At 42.0% G+C, this 21,391-nt stretch overlaps 1 protein-coding gene and 1 pseudogene across 1 annotated transcript; one reads left to right on the top strand and one right to left on the bottom strand.

Annotated features, from left to right (window-relative positions):
* Positions 1 to 1,203: 1,203 nt before the first annotated feature.
* LOC123085663 (PH-interacting protein-like) lies at positions 1,204 to 17,850 on the top strand (annotated as a pseudogene).
* A 64-nt stretch (positions 17,851 to 17,914) lies between these two features.
* LOC123085662 (probable glycosyltransferase 5) lies at positions 17,915 to 19,653 on the bottom strand. The gene has a single exon (XM_044507334.1). It carries the CDS (start codon positions 19,547 to 19,549, stop codon positions 18,164 to 18,166), a length of 1,386 nt encoding a protein of 461 aa, XP_044363269.1. The 5' UTR covers positions 19,550 to 19,653; the 3' UTR covers positions 17,915 to 18,163.
* Positions 19,654 to 21,391: the final 1,738 nt, after the last annotated feature.

The following is a 21,391-nucleotide window of genomic DNA, read 5'->3' as shown; positions in this document are numbered from 1 at the left end:
CACCATACAATACGTGAATGATACACTCATTGTTGCCGCACTCACCCTAAAGTGTTCCTTGATGAGTTTGCCCTCATAACTGTCCTCTCAATCAACTTCCGTAAAACTGCATGTCTTCCAATCCACTCAGAACATGCATTGACCTTGCTAATTGCCACGACTGTGGCATGCTAACATTAATCCTTTCGTCTACTATACTTAGGTTTGACTCTGTCGCCCGCAAAACTACCAACCTCTGCCTTTGCCCCCATCATAGACGTACATATTCCGAAGATATGTCCTTGGTTGGATCACTGGATTGCTATCGAGGGGGGGGGGGCGGTGGCTCACACTCGTCTCTTCGATTCTCGAAGATATGTCCCAGGAACACAGTTATGTTCCAATCATCTCCAGGGAGGATGACTGGAGCTAATCATCTTCGGGGAGGATGACCAGAAGCTCTTGTTCAGCGAGGACGACTAGACACTAATCATCTACCAGTAAGACGATTAGTTCCAATTGTCTTGCCCGAAGATGACGCCCTATTATTTGTGAAATATATCTAAACCGTGTATTATTTTTATAAATTAATAAAAAATGTATTATTTAAAAAAAATAGCTCCATGCTAGCCATAGATGTGAACTGGATGTTGCATAATGCAGCATCACCTCGGCGCGGGCATTGAAATGTCAGTCCTATGTAAACTTTTTTGTCACTTTGTTAACCTCATCCATATGAGTTTAGACCAGTGAGCCTCAAGTTAGTCTGGTCTACGAAGCTCTATCACCATCATCACAAATCGAGTGTCGATCATTAACATTACTTCTATGGGCTCCTCCCCATAGACAACACCATCATGGATGTATTGCATCTAAAACAATGAAGGCGAGAATGAAACTCGGAAGGCTGCAAACCAAACTGCATATATATTTAACGGTTTTGCAAAACCTGTATGGTTGAAAGCATAATTTTTCGTCGTGTTGGGAATAATTTATTTGTAAATTTTTATCCCATTGCAACACACGGTCATTTTTGCTAGTAACAAATCATACATATAATTTCAGTTCTTATAATATTAGTCAAAATATTTATGTTTCATAAAATCAAATCTCACTAAAACATAATGCAATTAGTTTCCACGACAACGCATGGGGAACGTCTGGTTATTCGTTTGACGATTATGCCCCCCTCGGTCGCTACTGGCTGGCTCGACCAGACTGATTCAGTCTATCGAATGCAGCGGGAGACAACACTGAGAAAAGCGAGAGTGGCCGGAGCCCAAGCTGCGTTAGGGTGTCCGGGGAGGTGGTCTGTGGGAGGGCGGCTGCTCTCGGGAGCGGGCGAAGCAAGCGGGGTGCAGGGAGCTCTCGGCAGCGGGCGAAGCAAGCGGGGTGCAGGGAGCTCTCGGCAGCGGGCGAAGGAAGCGGCTCGTCGGCCGGTTCGCTCCGGCACGCCGCGGGCGAAGGAATCTGCTGGAGGAGGGGCAGCGAGCGGTGGTCAGCCGCGGCAGTCAACTGGCGTGCGGCTGGAGGAGGGATTGGGCCGCAGCGGCGCATTAGGCGGCGGTGCCGTGCAGCCGTGCGTCAACGGAAGGCAATTACAGAACACTGGTCACTTAATCACTTGCTTTCCGCCACTGGTCAGTGTTTATCAATGAATCTCCTGATTAATTGTTACATTTATCGGTTACTTGATTGCTTCACATTTGTGAACAATGCACTGCTGAGTATAGTAGGTGGATCTCTCACCAGCCCCCTTCCGGCGCGTATTATGACCATATTGTGCTTTCTGTTTTCGCGGTGGTGGTTCAGACTTTGCGAATTTCTTAGCCAGATTGGTAGATTTGTGCTTATTGATGTGTTCAATGCCATGCAGAAGCTGTAGTAATATCAGTTGTGGCAAGCATAGGAAATGTCTCGAAGTTCTAATTTGTAAAAAATTGCAAAAGTTTCACAGGTTTTACAGCTAGGTTTGTAGGCTTAAGCCTCATATGAGTTTTCCCCTGTGATGCTTTCGTAGATGAGATTTGTGGCATAACGAGCTTTAGTAGAACGTATTTGATTGTGCGCTGTTGGCATTGTATCTGCTCAGTTTGAATGCTGTGAATTCTAGGGCTGTAGTGATGGTAAGCTAAATGTTTGCCATAAAAAAATATCGTTGTATTTAGTGCAAAGATCAGTTTTGACCGAATGCGAGTAGTAGTCATGGATGCTTTGCATGATTCGATCAGTTTGTGAAGCTGGGAGGTGCAAATATAGGGTAGAAATATGTATCGGATTGTTTTTCTTATAGATATCCTGCTTATAGGTTCTAGGTTTTAGTGGTTGGTTAGCAGAAGAGGTTGAATAGTAAGTACCTCTGCCATGTGCCTTAGGTAAATTTATAGAGATGCTTGCATTTCAAACAAGATCTATGCAAGGCGAGGTGGTTGTGTTTATGTTGTATTTGGTGATTGCGCACTCTAGATATGTAGTTTACTTGCTTAACATCTCACTTGGTGCAGGTAAAAGAAAACTCTTACTTGGTTTGTGTACTTTGTGAATTTCAAGTATTAGATAGGTGTTTGTAGGGACGATTATGTAAAATCCAAAGTTCCATCTGCTGATGTGCAATTGTAACATGGAACTTTGACTTATCGGAAACATATAGACGTCCTGACAAAGGTTGAAAGGAATATATTCAAATAGTTACATTACACATTTGACTACATAGTATATGGTATAGAACTTCCATTAGTACTATACCGCTATATCAGTTGCATGTCATGAACTTTTGGTAGAGTTTTCTATTTGTTGGCAAATGAAGTTACCTTTTAGCAAATCAAGTGATGTGTCGTGTGTTGGTTGATGGTGGAGGCCAGGTTCTTGATAGCATTGTCGATAACCTAGCTGTTGTTTGCACTAGATTTTCAACTTCCACTTGTATGTATGGTTGTTCTGTCTTTATAATGCCACACATCATTGCAGATGTGTCTATGGTTGTCAAAAGGTATTATTCAGACGAACCTTTTATGCAGTAACGGACCAGTTGTACCGCAATTCTGTTAAACTATGGTTCATTCATATAATTGCACTTGAAAAGTTATTTCAGATTCATCCTAAAAACTACTCCCTCCGTTCCTAAATATTTGTCTTTCTAGAGATTTCAACAAGTGACTACATACGAAACAAAATGAGTGAATCTACACTCTAAAATATGTCTATATACATCCGTATGTGATAGTCCATTTGAAATCTCTAAAATGACAAATAATTAGGAACGGAGGGAGTATTTGTTTTCTCCACATCTCATGGTTACCAGCTTGCTGCTAGTTCTCCAAATTATTTTTCCTCTATGTGCGTGCTTGTACTATGGAATATGTATTATCCTCCATTACTTGGGAGTATAATATTCTGCACCGTTCATGTCCATTCAATATTTGACTTCTCTACTTGTGTTTTTGCATTGTCTCTTGGCTAAGCTCTTGTCTGGTTTCCAGAACTCAATATCTCTTTATCAACTAGCAGTATTCTTGTATTTAAGCTTATGTTTTTAACTGCAGGTGGTGTTGTAGACATGGATTTTCGAAAGCATCAACCTTCTGCTAATGCAACCTCTATTAGTATGGTCCACCTGGATTTTCCTAGCCAAATGCTTGAGGATATTGATTCTGTGAATCAAGTGATGCCAGCAGATTTTCCATCGGAGGCTCCTATTGATATTGATATGAGGGAACTTTACTTTCTAATTTTGCATTTTTTATCACATGGTCCATTTAAGCGGGTCGCTGGAGAGCTGTGCAATGAACTTCTGGAGCATCAATTGTTACCTAGAAGATATCATGCTTGGTATTCGCGTGGTGGTTTTCATAGCGGCGAAGAAAATGACGATGGTGTATCACTCCCTTTGGGTTACCTAAAGCTAGTTGAGAGGTACACATACATTACTCTATTTGTTTTGTCTTCTGGAGCTCGTACTTCCTCCACCCTTCCTGATTTGGTAATGATGTTCTTCAGTTAGTGTTTGTGTGACTAATGACTAATCTAAAACTGATGAAACCAATGATTATGAAATCTGTTATTATGTTATAAAGGCACATCACATAATAATTAGCAAAAGGGGTAAGCAGACATATTTAAAATGGTCTTATGGCCTTATCAACAATAAACTTCTGTCTGCTTTTTTCTTAACAATCAAATGCAAATAAGTTTTTTGCTAACTAGTTTTATGCTGCTTTTAGATACCCTCATATTGGTAAAGACCACTTGGTGAAGCTGTTAAAGCAACTGATGATGACTTCCTGCTGCCCAGACAGCTTGGTTAGAGATGTGTCTCCAAATGCTGCTGATTTTCCAACACTTCTTGGCTCCAACTCCTTTTCCCTTCTTGCATGTATGTATTCTGAAATCTAGTCTTTAAAGTATTTCTTTCCCCATTTCTTGAGCTATTTAAAACATCTTTTGTTGCAACTTAGTGTTTCAGTTTTGAAGTTTGGGTAGTTAGTTTTATGTTCAGTGTAATTCAGTGTATTGTTAGAGTATATTTATATAGCCATGTAGCCTTTTGTATTTACCCCATTGTATAAGGGGCCTTCTGCATATTTCCTGCACCTGTACATGTATATATACTGGCCTATGGCCTCATGGGAATACAAGTTGCATATTTCTAACAGTTATTACTTTAACGTGCTGATGCAAACTTGGATCCTTCAGCTGATAGGTGCAGGCAAGATAAGGAAACCCTCAGGCTGCCGAGGTATCTCCGGTGGTCACACATACATGCTGATCAAGTTCATGGTTTAAGTTTGAGGGAGATTGGTGGTTTCACTAAGAATCATCGAGCTCCTTCTGTACGTGCATCATGCTATGCCATTGCAAAGCCATCTACCCTTGTTGAAAAGATGCAGATTATAAAGAAATTGAGGGGACATCAGAATGCCGCGTATTGTGGTTCGTTGAACTTCTCCGTTTTCTGAATTTAGTTATGTTCAAGGAAAGTATACGAATATTGGCAAAATCGCTTCTTGGACACTCCACTTGGGTAATGCCTGCTCAAACGCAACCATGATTTGGCTCAGGGACACTACAGAATTTTGATCACTTTGCGGTCTTGCGGAACACACTCTGGCCATTGCAGTAATACATTGTTGAATTTTAGGAGACAGTGGTAGCTCAAACAGTTAATTTTAGCCTCAGAATCGAACTAAGCCTACCTGTCAGTGACCCCTCACATGCCACACAAACACACTCTATATGGATTCTCCAGTTGTCTCACAAACACGCTTTACATGGATCCTCAAGTTGTGTCCATGTGGTAGAGGGAGTTGTGTCCATGTGCTAGAGGGCACTGACAGTGACAGGTGGGTCAAGTTTGGTTCCGAGGGCAAAAATGATCTTTTAGCCCTCTTCACTTGCAAAATTCTAAATAGTGTAGTGTGCTTCATCTGGACACCAGTGTTGTTGTGTCCCCGAGCTAAATCGTGACTACTTGGTGGGTTTAGCAACTGGCATCCAAGTAAAATATCCAGGAGCCAAATTTTACTCTATGTTTGGAGTCCTGTTGATACTTGTGCTAATTGAATGTTAAGACCTATTTAAGTTTCAGGAGGTTCCTACAGTGGATCTATATGTGTTAGGGTTCACCATGAAATTATTTGGTGATATTAACTGGAAAGTTTACCAAATGCATGCCACTTGTTCTGTTTCTAAAGATTTTACTGTTTTCATAATGAGCTGTTTGGTTGTTGTCCAAAACTCCAAATCAGCATAGTTATCCATCTGTACATTTTCCATTTTACCTGCTGTAATGTTTTTACTGTTCCTGTTTCTGCAGCTACTTTTGACCGCTCAGGACGTTATGTTATTACTGGTTCTGATGACCGCCTTGTCAAAATTTGGGCGATGGAAACAGCATTTTGTCTGGCTAGTTGCCGAGGCCATGAAGTAAGCTTTGCTTATTGCAATGCAACACATAAATATTCACAACCTTCCATTAAATCACCTTTCATCTTCTAAATTAAGGGTGATATTACTGACCTCGCTGTGAGTTCCAATAATGCTGTGGTAGCATCTTCCTCCAATGATTTCATTATTAGAGTGGTAAGATTGCTAGTTTCTGTACCACCTAGAACATTACGACAGTTCTCTTTCTACCTTCTATACGTCTAATGCATTTGGTTACTAAGCAGTGGCGCATACCTGACGGCATGCCAATGTCAGTGTTGAAGGGCCATACTGGGGTTGTAACAACTATTGCATTTAGTCCAAGGCCAGGTGCTGCTTTCCAGCTATTGTCGTGAGTGTTTCCTTTTCTTATTCCTGATAGTATAGTCTTTGTAGTTATTTAATTCATGATTATATGTACTAACTGACGGCAGCAGCTGTACAAAATGATAAAAAGGAACTGGTACAAGTCTCTAGTAGAAGTCATGTCCAATCTGCTTTAGTTTCAGTGAAGGAAATGCTTAATTGCACACAGTTTAAAGCTACCTCAGTTATCCTTTTAAGTTCTGTCTTTCCCTATTTCATCTCGTGAAGTTCCACGCTCGCAGTTTGATCAAGCAAACAAGACAAGGATTAATTACGAATTAGGTGTGTCCAAGTTAGAGAAACCCGAACCAATCTTGGAAAAAATCATGAATGTTTTGTTCATTTTTTTCTCGAACAGTTTTTGTTCATTTTCGTTTGTTTGATTTCTAGCCACATCTTGCCATATTTTGCCACACCTCACCTTAGGCAAGTTTGACCAAGTTAGATGGGTTTTTGGTTCTAGCCACACCTAAGGCAAGATTTTTTTATGAGAAGTGAACCCCACATGTCATAGACACAAAAAGTGTGGCAAGATTCCCTTAGGCAAGCCAAAGTGTGGCTAACAATTTGAGCAACTCAAGTTAGGCAAGTATGGCAAAAATAATGTGGCCATATATGGTAAACATAGTCACAATCCAAACAGCCCTTTACATTTTTTATACTCTGAGAGCATCTAGTCACCAAACTTATGTAAGTTATATCACTGCTACCGCAGTTCCGCCATATCCTGAAGTAATAGGAATGGTACATTTGTTGTGTATCATGTATTATCTGTGCATCCTTCCGTTTTCATATGGTAGATCCTTGCATTGTGCTCAGATTTTCATATTTCGTTTATTTGCTTATGCATACTGTCAGATGTATGTTTTTTTTGAATGTTCTTGGGATAAAACCTCATCATTTGTTTGCTGTATGTATTTTTACAATTGTTATAGCATTTTTGGCATCCTATTATAACTTTGTAAGTTATTTGCTCTCCCTAACTGTCACATCATATTGATGAGCAGATCATCTGATGATGGGACATGCAGGATTTGGGATGCTAGACATTCTCAACAATCTCCACGAATATATATACCAAAACCTTCAGATGTTGCCGCTGGTTAGTTCATTAAAGCATGTCTATTGCGTGTGTGTGGGTAACGCTTACATTTATTTGCTGTAACCACATGCTGTTGATTCCAGGGAAGAGTGGTGATGCATCTTCCAGTGCTGTTCAAGTTCAACCAACAAATCACCAAATCTTATGTTGTTCATTCAATGCTAATGGAACTGTGTTTGTTACTGGCAGTTCAGACACTTATGCGAGGGTGCGTTTTCTTGTTATCTACTGCCACTTGTGAGGTTCTGATTTTACTACGAAAAGGTGAAGTGCCTTTTCTCATCAGAAGTGTTGATTTCAGGTGTGGAGTGCTTGCAAGAGTTGTTCTGACGAACATGACCAACCGAATCATGAGATGGACATATTATCAGGTCATGAAAATGATGTAAACTACGTGCAGTTTAGTGGATGTATTGTATCAAGATCCTTTTCGTCTGACAGCAGTCACACCAGTAAGGAAGAAAATAACCTTAAGCTAAGAAATTCATGGTCAGTATATTTTGTACTTATGGAATGGTCATTCACATGTTCTTATGTAATCCTTGAGTTTATTCACCTCCTGTCTTACCTGTTCTTACTAGTTTCTGTACTTCATTCATCTTTAACCTCATGTTGAACTGGTGTTCATTGTTGGCTTCAGTTCTACATCATCTGAGTGTCTCCTTTTGCCAGGTTCACACATAATATTGTTACCTGCTCCCGTGATGGCAGCGCAATTATATGGGTTCCGCGGTCTCGGAGATCACATGTAAGTTAATGGGACCTAAAACTCCAATTTTGCTCCTGACAAACATTGTTTCACTAATTATGTTTACGGCGATTTGCATTACTGCTGATTTCGGCTGCTGCTACAGTAATCTGTATTGTCTCCTTAATACCATTCATATTTATTTTCTGATATATTTTGTATTTTCCCATTGTATTACGTGTGTTATCACTAGAGGTGTGTAGTAAGAGCTGGCTGAAAAGCAACTTGCCACATCAGCCAGTTTAATAGTGTGCCCTGTGTAATAGTTAATGCTTGTTCGCTAACTGGTCAGTCGTATTAGCGTGTGTGCTGGTGAATGTAGTTGGCATTTGGTGTTATAGTTTCCTTAGGCAGAATTTGTAACTTTTTGCACAATTTGTTTCCTGCACTAACCCAGGGAAAGATTGGACGCTGGACACGCGCTTACCATCTCAAGGTTCCTCCACCCCCAATGGCTCCTCAACCACTTCGCGGTGGTCCACGTCAAAGATACAATCCAACTCCTCGTGGTGTGAATATGATTGTTTGGAGTTTGGACAACCGCTTTGTGCTTGCTGCTATCATGGGTATCTTTGGTCTACTGCTTTATATATTTTTACTGTGACTGAACCCTTTCCTTATATTTGCATGTATTACCATTTAAGGTTCCTAGTATTCCTAGCATGAAGAAATTCAATCTTGTTGTTACATAATTGATAATTTATCTTTCAGTGTTCTCATTTGTATTCATGTCACTTAAACATGTCTTATGTTCTGAAGATTGCAGAATTTGTGTTTGGAATGCTTCTGATGGGAGCTTGGTGCATTCACTGATTGGCCATCAGGAATCAGTAAGCATGTGCCATGCAGTCTAGCATTAGAGTTACTTTTGGATTTCGTTAACAACTTGTTATTGCATGTTGAAACTTAGTTTGTGCATAAACCTGGGAATAGTTTGACATCCAAACTAAATCCAACCCAAACTATAGGACTGCATGTCGATCATCCAAACCAAATCAAACCAAACTCTATGAGTTATTCACTCAAACCAATCCAAACCGTCTCCTATTTTTGGATTGAATCCACAGATGCAAACCATAGACAAATCCATATGCACATGCTTATCTAACGGACTGGTACTCTAGTAAGAATCCTCTACTGGAGTCAGCGAGCGCAACACCAGAGAGGTAGAAGTAGAACCAGTCGATTTCAGGCGCCATCACGCTGCTAGTGACGTCAAGCGTCGCGTAGCTGACCTCGCCGCAGTTGCTTGTCTTGCCATAGTCGCGCATCCGTTCCGTTGACGTCCCATCGTTGCAGTGCCCTTTGGGTCATGCGGTGCCGTCGGGACCTCGTCTCCTAGAGCTTCGGGATGGACGCTGCTGTCGTCGCACTCCACGCTGGCGCCGAGACGCCAAGGGCTTCGACTGCCGGGGACGCGCTCGCGGCAGCCTCCGCCTCTGCCCGGTGCAAACACCGGGACGAAAGTGAACCCGCGGCATGCGCTAGGCCTGCGTCGTGCACAAGCGCGCCTCCATCCCAAAATACTAGCTCGCGGCCACCTCCTTGCCTTGCGCTTAGTGTTGTGCCTCCGCGCGACTGGGTGACCGCGCCGCTGGCTGCGGTCACCCCACCTTCCGGTGTTGTCTAATGGTCGCGCGTGCAGGGTCGTGACAGAGGGATATTCCCGTCGCTCCCGGAGCACCTCCTCGCCGACTGTGATTTCTTATCCTCCTCTTTTCTCCATGGTCGAGCAACCATAGCACGCCATTGCCGCATGTCTGGAGTCACGGCTCTGTTTTTCTTCTCCTAATTGATTTCCTGTACGCATTCTTGGCTTCTTGCCGCGGATGGGGTTGTGGCTGATCGGCTGCCATCATTTTGTCACCGTATTTAGTGCGTAGAGCACCATGGAGAACTCTCTCTCTGCCTGTGTAGCCTTCTTCTCAACAGAGAGCTTGTGGTGATGCGCCGTTGAGGACTGGTCGTGTGGATGACCGCCATGAGTGGAAGCGCTGGTCTCGTACAGTTTGGTCGCTGGATTTGGTTTTGACCATGGGTTGAAACAGTCTGAAACCAATTTGTATGTATCCAGACCGAACCAAACTAATCCAGTAATACGCAAAACCCAGATCACACCAGATTATGTTAGGGGCTCAGCCCATTCAATCCAATCCAAAGACAGTTTTGTAGGAAAACCGCACTGAAACTAAGGTTTCAATCCAAACTATTCCCAGGTTTATTGTGCATGAAATTTCCTATCAGTTAGGTGCATATGTGTGAACTTTGTCGCTGGCAACTCATCACGGGCATGCTATTCATCATATCACTAGTGAAAACACTATGAAACAACTCTTATTTTCTTAGTGAATATGCCGTCAAAGAGCATGGATTAAAGATGATAATTACATGGAACATGAAAGGAGATGCTAATCTCAGCAAAATAAAATAAAATTTCTAAGAGTATGGCAGTGTGTGTTGCAAAATTATTGCCGTTTCAGAATTGAAGTGAGTAGTAGTAGCAGTATTGTCCTTGACCTCAGTTCACATATATTTTGTTGCCCAATCGTGGACAGTTTAGTGCATTGGCAGCCAATTATGTTCGCACAGTTTGATCTATATGCTTAACTTTAATTGTTTCACATTAGTAACCTCTTTTTTCTTGTGATAGTGTAATGAACTAATGATTCTTTGTCCTATGCTATAGTCAATCTTGATTCATGAGTTCTATATGCATTTCTAATTTTTGCATGTATTGAACTGGTTTAAATGATCAAGCACCTGAAGCTTTGTTTGATCGCAACATCTTGATTTCCATTCTCATTCATAATTCATCTGCACTATGTTATTCAACTTCTTTTTTCTTAAAGCTTGACCCTTGTATAAACAAATGTCCTCTTGTTAAATTTGCTCACATTCATTATCAACAGACATTTGTTCTTGATGTGCATCCGTTCAACCCCCGTATAGGTATGAGTGCTGGGTATGATGGAAAGACAATAATCTGGGATGTAAGTTCCAACTAGACATCTTTAATCTTGGTCACTATCTTCATTCCTGAAAATACGCTATTTCTGTATCCAGATATGGGAAGGAAAGCCTGTACAGATCTACGAAACTGGCCACTATAAGCTTGTTGACGGCAAGTTCTCTCCGTAAGTGTCACTATAATTTCTTCACATTCGTGACAACATGAATTTTTGTTTTGGCCCTTAAGCAAATGTACATTTTATTTGTATTTCTTTTGTAACAATGCGCCTGCATTGAGATGATACTCCATAAAATGTTTAGAACAATGAAGAAAAATAGCAGGAAAAAACCCAGGGACTACTTATAAATTTTAAGGATGTTCCATTAATCTTAGGAAGGTTGGGATATTCCATAGTAAAACTTTTGAGAATATATTGTGGTGTGCTTTTTTTTTTAAGTTCTGTTCAGAAGTGATCCCTCCCTTTTCTGCTTTATTTCTTGACTTTTTCTGTTTTTGTTTCACGGATGACTTGATGGTGAAATCTGGTTGACCAGGGAGAAAAGTGCACTTATCTGTCGATGGCAGCTAGGTTTCTCTCTCTACTTGGATGCCAGAATTTCTGGGTGCTCGCCTTGTTCATAAAGGTGAGGCGAGCTTCCATGATGTGCTGACTGTTTAGGCTACAGCATGGCAACTATCCTGGTCGAAATGTAGATGATCCTTAGTGTTCTAGTTTTCTGTTATAGTGCAGCCAAACTAATATGACTTCAACTGACAGCGTTACTTATTTCTCTGTAATGTTGGGATGTATCATTGCCAAAAATGAAAATTTTGCCATTTGACCAGTTACCATAGATTGCAGATGAATCTGAGTTTATTTGTCTGTCGTGATGTCTTGACGTGTTGCTGAATGGACATTTAGGGATGGAACATCACTTGTCCTCACCGATGAAATTGGGCAAATATTCATTATTGGTACAGGGCAGGGCAAGTCCCAAAAGGATGCGAAATATGATCAGGTATATGAATTGTTACTGAACTACCAAATTATTGGGGGAATGCCTAGTGCAAACCAATGTTGGGTGCAGTCATGCAAACTGCCATTATCTCCATTATCATGTGTACAGCTGGGTGAGGCACAGTTGATATTCTAATTCAGTTTGATCATGTATAACTTTCTAATCTGTCAGGGCCTTGGTGCTTAGTCACAGAATTATTCATCCATGTGGCGCTTTGAGAGTTTGCATGACTCTACCTAGATATGTTTGCGCTGGATAATCCTCCTGTTTTGGAAATATCCCTCCTTGTATGCAATCATCGATGCTGACTATTCATGTTTTCAAACAGTTCTTTCTTGGAGACTACCGGCCCCTTGTTCATGATACAAATGGAAGTGCTATTGATCAGGTTCGTCTGAGGATATGAGCTATCTGTTTTTTGCATTTGCATTAGCCGATTGAGTTGTATAATGTCGTTATATTCATTTTCTGCAACTAACTCTACCATCAGATTCATCGTGTGAACTGTTTCAAAATCCGTTTTAGTGGAACTTTTCATTTTGATATTTTCTGAATATTTGTTAAACAAGCGAAATTGTATAGGTATCATGTATTGTTTTTTGTCTAAAAAAGTACTGTTTTCAAGAGAAGTCCTAGACTTGCTTTTGTGATGGTATATGTTTTACTGGTTGGTGAAGTAATATACTCCCTCTGTAAACAAATATAAGACGTTTTAGGTCACTACATTTGTTTACAAAGGTAGTATGTCAGATGATTTGAACTAGCTATCCGTTAGTCGTTTTTCGCTGCCAACGTATTTATAAAGAATGCCACGTACTACCGCCATTTCAGTCTACTTATGGAGTGTTGCTAGCTCAGCAGCTAAGTAAGGTGGATTATGTGCTGTCAAATCGAGCGAGGACCACTCTGCTGATTGGCAGGAAGTTTGACTTTGATGGCAGTCTTGAAAGTGCACAACATTGATGTTTTGTTATTCCCTACTACAGTATGTTATAACTTTATAAGTTACAAGCATCCTGTACCACAATCATCCGATCACCTCTTAATGTGTTTTCTTAGTAGCTGTAATATATAATATGTTTTATATATCAAACGTTTGTGTGGTGCTACTCGTACCATCTCATTAGAAGTCATACAGAGGGTGTAATTTGTTTCAGTAACTATTCCTTTTTTATTTATTTCTGGTGCTTATTCAAGCCAACAAACAAGTTAGCATTGCAAGACTAAGGAATCTTAAAACATGATAAAACACAGAACTCCAGGTTTGAAAAACTACTGGACGCCTGCTGGGTCCGGTATTTCCCAAGAAAGGGATATTGAACCCTGTTCCTGATCATTCTTGCCTGTGTGGAACTGTTTTTTTCTCTTCACAAAGTGCATTATGAGCTATCAAGTTTTCTTTATGATGCCTTTTCTTACTGTACCCAGGAAACACAACTTGCACCTTATAGGAGAAATATTCAAGACCTTTTGTGCGACTCGGGTATGCAACTTCTCTATCTTTCTAACCAAGGTATAATTTAGTAATTTATTGGTCGCACATGATTATAATTGTTAGTTGCTAATTGCCAATTGAAGGTATGATACTTACCCAGAGCCTTTTCAGAGCATGTACCAGAAACACAGGTTAGGTACCCTGGGTATTGAATGGCGACCTCCCTCGGTAAATTTTGCTGTTGGGCCCACTTACCATGCAACCACTGGCGAGTACCAAATCATCTCAGTTATTGATCCAGATAGGTGGGAACCACTTCCAGAGATAACAGACTTCATCGAGCTTGAACCAGAAAATGAAGCGATCTCTGATGATACTGATTCCGAGTACAATGGCATGGATGACTATTCTAGTGAAGGAGAACAGGACATTTGGGGTGGTCATGCTTCTGGTGCTTCATACTCAAGTGCAGAGATTGATGGATCTAATCTTAACAGTACTGCTAATCTCCGCAGATCTAGAAGAAAGAAGAAAAGATCTGATGTAAGAGGCGACATTAAGATCATTCCATTTCCTTTATGTCGGTTTCTAACTTTTCAACTTATTTTCCTTTTATTACGTCTTCTACAGGCTGATTTTGTTACTTCATCTGATCGGCGAGTTAAGAAAAGAAATTTGGATGGGCATGGTGTGGCTACACCGTCGAAGGCCACATAGAGGTAGGAAGTCTAAGACTGGCCGTGCTACCAAAAGGAAAATATCTCCTAAATCTAGGAGATTGCGACCTCAAAGACGTGCTACTCACAGCACACACAGTTTTTTCTCGAAGATTGAAACTTCAACAGAAGAGGAAGATGGATCAGCGAGCAGTCTTTCAGACAACGAACTGAACACAGAAAGCACTGAAGCTGAGCAGTCAGCGTGGCATGGCCTGCCAAGACTTGGTAGAGAGACCAACCAATATGATTCCGAATATGTTACCCCTTCTCAGTTCACTGAAACCAAGGGAAAAAATTCTGCAAATAGTAGAAAACTGATTCTGAGGATACCACGCCGTGATCTAAAAGTTCAGTTTCCTTCAGAAAGTGCAAATCCAGAACTCCCACCTCATTATGCAGTGCTGTCACTTCCAGCAGCCAGATACAAAGACGCTGAGCTGGAACTAGCTTTTGAGCCTGGAAACTCCTCTGCTTGCAAGTCTGAATCACCTCTGGTCTCTGTTCTACATGACGCGGGTACTGTTCACAGTAATGACACAATCAAAGGGGGTGAGCTTAAGCTGCGACCTTCAAAGCATTGCAAGTTCGGGGACTCTTCTTCAGGAGACATGTGGGTCTCTTCAAATAATGCACTTTCACATGACGTTTATGGGTCTGGTTGTCAGAAAACACCTAATCAATATGATAATGGCGTCCAACAAAGGGTTGAGCAGAATGTACAGAAAAGACAACGTGCAATTTATCTGGATAGCATCCATGAAAACCACAATACTGATGATTATCGTGAAGGTAATTTGCCTGGTAAAGAATGGATAACTGACAACAAGAATACTCATCTAGAGGAAGAAAATAACAGGGAACACGGTCAGCAGTTCCACAGCACTCGGTCTATATCCTTTAAACTGAAGTTGTCCAGACCAAGAGGCTTTGCAGATGGAGCAAGTTCATCAGACATATCGAAGACTAGTGCAGTAGGGAGTGACATCAACCATGTTAAAGTTTCCATGCAGCATGATGAGGTTTCTGCCACCAGTCAACATAGGAGTAGTGACTTCACTAGTGTGTCCAGACGTTTCCAGGACTTTGAATCTGCGAACACATACGGCACAGTGTGCAAAAGGTCAGAGCCAAGTAAGCACAGGAAAAGATTGGGTTCGGATGCCTTTGGAAATGGACATAGTACTTCTGTTTCCAATGATGATGGTGGGCATCAACCTCTAGACTGCAGTCCTGTTGCACTTACTGGTAGTTTACGAAGAAACGAAAGGAGGTCATGTGCATACACTGATTATGGTAGAGAAAGGGATGCAATCTCTCATGTGCAAAGTTCTTCCCTCGAAGCAGCAATTAGTGGGAGACGAATTGTTGCAAATGTGCGTGAAGTAATGTGGGGATCAACATCAAAGAATGCTGGTATAAAGTCTTGTATGAACAAAGGAGAGTTGCAACTTTCCTGATACACATCTATTGGAGAAAAAGCACCAAGTATCGAGGCCGTGGTTGATGTTGCTAGAGCATGAAGATATCTACCGTTATATTCCTCAACTTGGCGATGAGGTTATGTACTTGCGACAGGTATTTATTTATTTTCGCTGCATTGTGTGTATAAAGTACGGAAATGATTTTGGTGCCCAGTTGTAAGGTATACTAGTTGATGGTGGGAAAATCGTGCGTAGGTTAAATACGAGCATATATACCATTGTGACTCGTAAAATAGTATTTATGAAGCGCCTCTTATCATACTTTCTGTGCGCTTGTTATTTTTAGGGCCATGAAGAATATGTTTATAAAGTGCAATCATCGGATAATTGCCCATTGAATCGGATCAGAGGCCTTAAAGCTGCCGAGCTTTGCAAAATTAAGGGTCTTGATTACAAGCCAGATAGAGGGTCTGGGGAAAGCTGCTGTGAATTAACTATTAAATTCATTGATCACACTTCAAGCGGATTTGGCAAAGAGTTTGTAATCACATTGCGTGAGCTAGTTACGTTCCCTGATTTTCTTGTGGAAAGAACACGGTTTGAAGCTACTACCACGTATAACTGGAGCATCGCTGATAGGTGCAAAGTTTGGTGGATGGATGAGGGAGAGGATGGAGGAAGTTGGTGGGAGGGATGAGTATTGGAAATAAGACCTAAGTCACCTGATTTTCCTGAGAGCCCTTGAGAGAAATATGTCATACAGTATGAAACTGATGGCTCTGAACATCCGCATAGCCCCTGGGAGGTGCATGATGCTAATAACCCATTGGTTCCATGGAACCGTCCACATATCGATCCCAGTACCAGGAACAAATTGTTATCAGCAGTGACCGGTTTACAGGAAAAGTCTCTCAGAAATCAGGTGAAGTTTTATTTTCAAAATTTACACCCTTTGGCTACTCTTGGGTTGTTGTTTTGACTGTTTACCGTATTTTTGTACGGGTCTTCAGGATCGCTATGGTGTTCTGAAGTTAGATACTGTTGCAGGAAAATCAGATTTCATAAACAGGTAATTCTTGTATAAAAGTATGCAGTGCAGATGCTTCTATATGTTCTTTGTTTCATTTATAACAAAAGTGAGAATGATGACTGCTGTGAAATAATTCTCATGAGGCATATAATCTGTAGATAATGCAGTATACCATGTATTTGTAAAAAAGTTTACCTTATTTCCGTTGGAGGTTAACATGCCTATGTTTGTTTTAAGGTTTAACAAACTAAAGATATATGGAACATAAAATACCTTATTTCTGGGAGGTTAACACGCCTGTGTTTGTTTGAAGGTTTAACGAACTAAAGATATATGGAACATAAAATGTGGATTCTTTATTCATGATTTGTAGGTGACATATACTTTTTAGAAAATAATAGCAACCAACCTCTTTACAAAACTGCCTTTTTTGTTGGCAAATCTCGTAGCGAGCATCTAACATAAATTCGCTAATTGATACAAGGCCCATTTTCCAAATCTCGTCAAATAAATGCGTGTTTGACAAGGTTTTTGGGTATATATGGCTGTACCCCTACAAGGCCCCTTTTCCATTTCAGTTATGAGGCCATATTTGTTAAAATGCAGATTTGATGATTTTCATTAACAAGGTTAAAAAAGATTCAACCAATGCATACTCTGGAAGCGTATCGTTTTTATTTATGATGAAGGAGCACCTGTCTTAAAAGATTTTTCTCTGTACAACTTGCGTTCTAGGTTCCCTGTCCAATTCTCCATTGAGGTGATCAGAGCAAGACTACAGAGCGATTACTACAGAACTCCGGAGGCTGTCAAACATGATGCCACTGTGATGCTTGCCAATGCCAAGTCTTATTTTTCCAAGAGCGGCGAAATGACCAAAAAGATCCGCAAGCTATCTGAATGGATCCAAGACAAGATTCTATCACTATAGTGGGAGGTGCGCTGTGCGGGGTTGGCATTCTTCCCTTTTAGCAGAATTTTTGCACTCATCCCGTCAGATGATTCTCCGTTTGCGTCGCAGAAGCATGTTTTTGTTAGAGGAATGAACCAAAATAGTTGGCAGGTTGGGAGGGATTTCTTGTGTGGCCCAACATTTTGAAACTATATCTGATCCGATCCCCGGTTTATTGATGCAAATTGAAATCCTGACCATTTGACCCTTGTTTGCCGTCAAGAGAGATGGGATCCTATTGGACGAACAAAAAATAAGAACTTGAGACTTGAGAGCCTTGTTAGAGAAAGCAAATGCTAACGTGTAAATTATGGTAAAGGAAATGCCCTACCAGATCACTGGGTTTGTATAGTAGACCGGGTAAATCATCGATAAAGAGAAGGCAAAATCCCTGGACTCGACTCGAGTCCTAGTACTATTGAGTTCTCTATTATAAACTAAACATCAGACTGAAAACAACATGGGAAAAGAAGAAGCCAGCCACGACAAAACAAGAGTCGATTCCAGGCTAAGTCGTCGTCTAAGTTGCCCTGAACGTGGGGTGCAACAGCCGACCGAGCTCCTCGTCTTCCGCGTCCAGCGGCCCGCCGGTCTCATTCCTGACGCGCTGCACGGCGGTGCCGTTGAGCGACTCGTGGCCGAACCCGTACAGCCTCAGTATCTGGTCGTCGGCGAAGTTGAAGGCGCGCTCCATCCCGAGGCGGCAGCGGTCCGCCGGATAGCTGTCGGCGTACCGCCGGCACGGCTTGCACCCGACGAAGTGCGTCACGAGCGGCCAGGCGCCCTCCCGCCGCAGCTCCTCGTACCTGTCCACGATGAGCTCCCAGAAGCCGTTGAGCTCGTACGAGTTCTCGAAGAAGACCTTGTCCCCCCACCTCTCCCGCTGCGTGACGAGCAGGTAGATGAGCGCCGACTGGTCGTCGGCCTCGAACGGCGGGCGGCCGGAGAGCTCCCTGGCGAAGAGCTCGCCGTAGCTGTCGCGCACGGGGCCGCGGGGCCCCATGGGTGCCATCGCGTGGAGGAGGTCGAGCGACCACTGGCAGTTGCGGATGAGGATGCTGCCGGTGTTGACGCCCACCCAGCTCTTCTCCTCGTACACCTTGGCCTCCCAGCCGTGGAGCACCAGGTTGTGCGCCGCGTAGCGCTCCCACGGCAGCTCGAACCGCATGTCCGTGAACACCGCGTCCGAGTCCACCCACCACAGGAGCTCCACCTCCGGGTGCGCCATCATCAGCGACCGCAGCAGCGGCAGCTTCGCCCAGAACCCGGTCATCTCCGCGTCCAGGAACGCCGTGTTGTAGTACACCTCCAGGCCGTGGACGCGGCAGTAGTCCGCCTTGTTCTTGAACGCGCGCAGCAGCAGGTGGTCGCCGTCCGGGTCGGGGCACCGTGCCGGCGCGGACCCGGTCACCACCAGCACCCGCGGCCGGCCCGCGGGCGGCACGCGCGCGGGGAACTCCGGGTGCGCGGCGAGCCACGCGGACCGGCGCGCGTCGTAGTCCAGGATGGTGCGGCCCAGCGAGTAGGGCGGGTCCGTGAGCTGCCGGGGCGGCGGGAGGCCGATGTCTTCGTCGCTCACGTTGGCGGCTGCGGGCGGCACCGCTGGCGGAGCTGCGGTGGCAATGTGGATGGGGTTGCTGAACACGACGCGGAGGCTGGGGAGGGTGAGGATGGAGTCGGTCGGGCCGAGGATGAGGAGCAGCGCGCCGGTGAGCAAGAGAAGGAACACGAGGGGGATGGTGGTGCTTCCCGCTGCCGGGCAGCCGTAGTGCGGCCGCCAGCGCACGCCGTTGGCCGGCTTGCCGTCGTGCTGCTCCGCCATCACTGCTATGCTGTCGCTAGCCACAGAAGCTGTCCGGCGCCGCGCGTTGCACGCACCTTCCATCGGCGATGGTTTAACCATCATGTGGCGAACGTCGTCAACGGGAGAGGGGAGTCGAGCTCGAGTGGTGCATGGCACGCTCTTGTTCCCACTTCCCACTACGAACCAAGTAAGAATGGGGATCACGATGAGGGAGGGAAGGAGGGGGTACCGTAGGTTATAGTAAAATAACGTATAATGCTGAGCAGGTGATTTCTAGAAGTGAAGAAGTTCAAATCTCAACGCATACTAGGGCTGGGGGCTCTTAATTGCCCATGTGCATTTGTTCAAAGTTCGTGTTCCCAGACTACCTATGCTGCAGCGCTACAGACGGTGCCGAAGAGGTAGACAAACGGTGCGTATGTACTAGACTATAAATAATATGAAGAGTAGTACACACTCGTCTGTAGCTGATGTTCCTCAAAACATAACAGTTGACTTACCTTATGTGACACCATCCTTTCAAATTGTATCCCGGAGGACGGAGCTGCATCTACACTAACTAAACACAAAAACTAAAAGGAGCACCTATATGTCAGATGCCTGAATTTTATGTAATTTTCAGTCTTTTTTTCTATGCACCTATATGTATGCATGTAATCTCTTTGGTCATATCGGAAGCAGACATGTCCATATCGTACCTCAAAGAATAACAAAAAGTTAAAAGAAAGAGGAACACATTTCTTTCTAAGGAAGAAAAAATTATCAAAGTCAAGCTAAGTGGTGTTACCTGAAACAAAAATGAAAATAAAGCGACATTTATTCTAAGGAAGAACAAATTAAGGCCATTGGTATTACCTAAAAGAAGAAAGAAAATGATGAAATAATAAAAATGGACAATTTTTTTTGAAATAAATAGCATTTAGCTTTTAGTACAAATTCAGATAAGGAAGAACACATTTATTTCTAAGAAAGAATGACTTATGGGAGAGATTTAGTCCTAACAAGAATAACAAGAAATTTTATAAGAAAATTTATATTATACAACTATGCCTAACATGAGCACATTATAAATACTTATTATCAAACTCTTCTCTTATATGCGGAAATTATAATATATTGATAAATTGCACATAATATAACAAAACTTCCACCCTTCCATGTTGTGCAAAACAAGTGTAAAATAGCGCAAATAATAATTATTATTTAAGCGAATGAATTAAAAATAATAATTCCATTTTATGTCTCTGACACAAATTAAGCAGTTACGTGATTACAACAAGCAGTCGCCGCTTATACAAAGAAAATCCAATGATCAAATAATTTACTAAGCAACAACAAAAAAACAAGATGAGACATTAGCACAGGCGAGAAAATTAGACATATTTTTTCATGCCAGACATTTTTTTACCAATAATAAATGACATATGAACATATTAACTGAAAAAGGTTAAATACTATTTAAAATAGAAATTTCAATCCAAGGAAGATATAATTGTGAAAGTCGTGTTATTAAAAAAATTAAAATGAAAATAAACAAAATTTATTCTAAGGAAAATGAATTAAGGGCATTGGAGTTACCCTAAAAGAAGAAAGAGAATGAAGAAAGGATACAAAATGACCAAAAAATAATTTTAGAAAAATGTAGTTAGCTTTTAGTACTACAAATTTAGATCATGAACAAAACACAAAGAAGAACACATTATTTCTAACGAAGAATGACTTACGTGAGTGGTTTAATCCTAAAAAGAATTACAAGAAAATTTATATTATACAACTATGCCTAACATGAACGAGTTACAAATACTCATTTTCAAACTCTTTTGTTATATGCTGCAGTTAGAATATATTGGTAATTGCACATAAATAAATAAAAACTAGTACTCTCCCATACTATGCAAAACAAGCACAAAATAGTGCAACTTTATAATAATTATGATTTAATGG

The sequence above is a fragment of the Triticum aestivum genome, chromosome 4A (genome assembly GCF_018294505.1).
Source record: "Triticum aestivum cultivar Chinese Spring chromosome 4A, IWGSC CS RefSeq v2.1, whole genome shotgun sequence".
NCBI lineage: Eukaryota > Viridiplantae > Streptophyta > Magnoliopsida > Poales > Poaceae > Triticum > Triticum aestivum.
The sequence above is the reverse complement of the archived record's forward strand: the minus strand, read 5'-3'. Positions and strand labels throughout refer to the sequence as shown.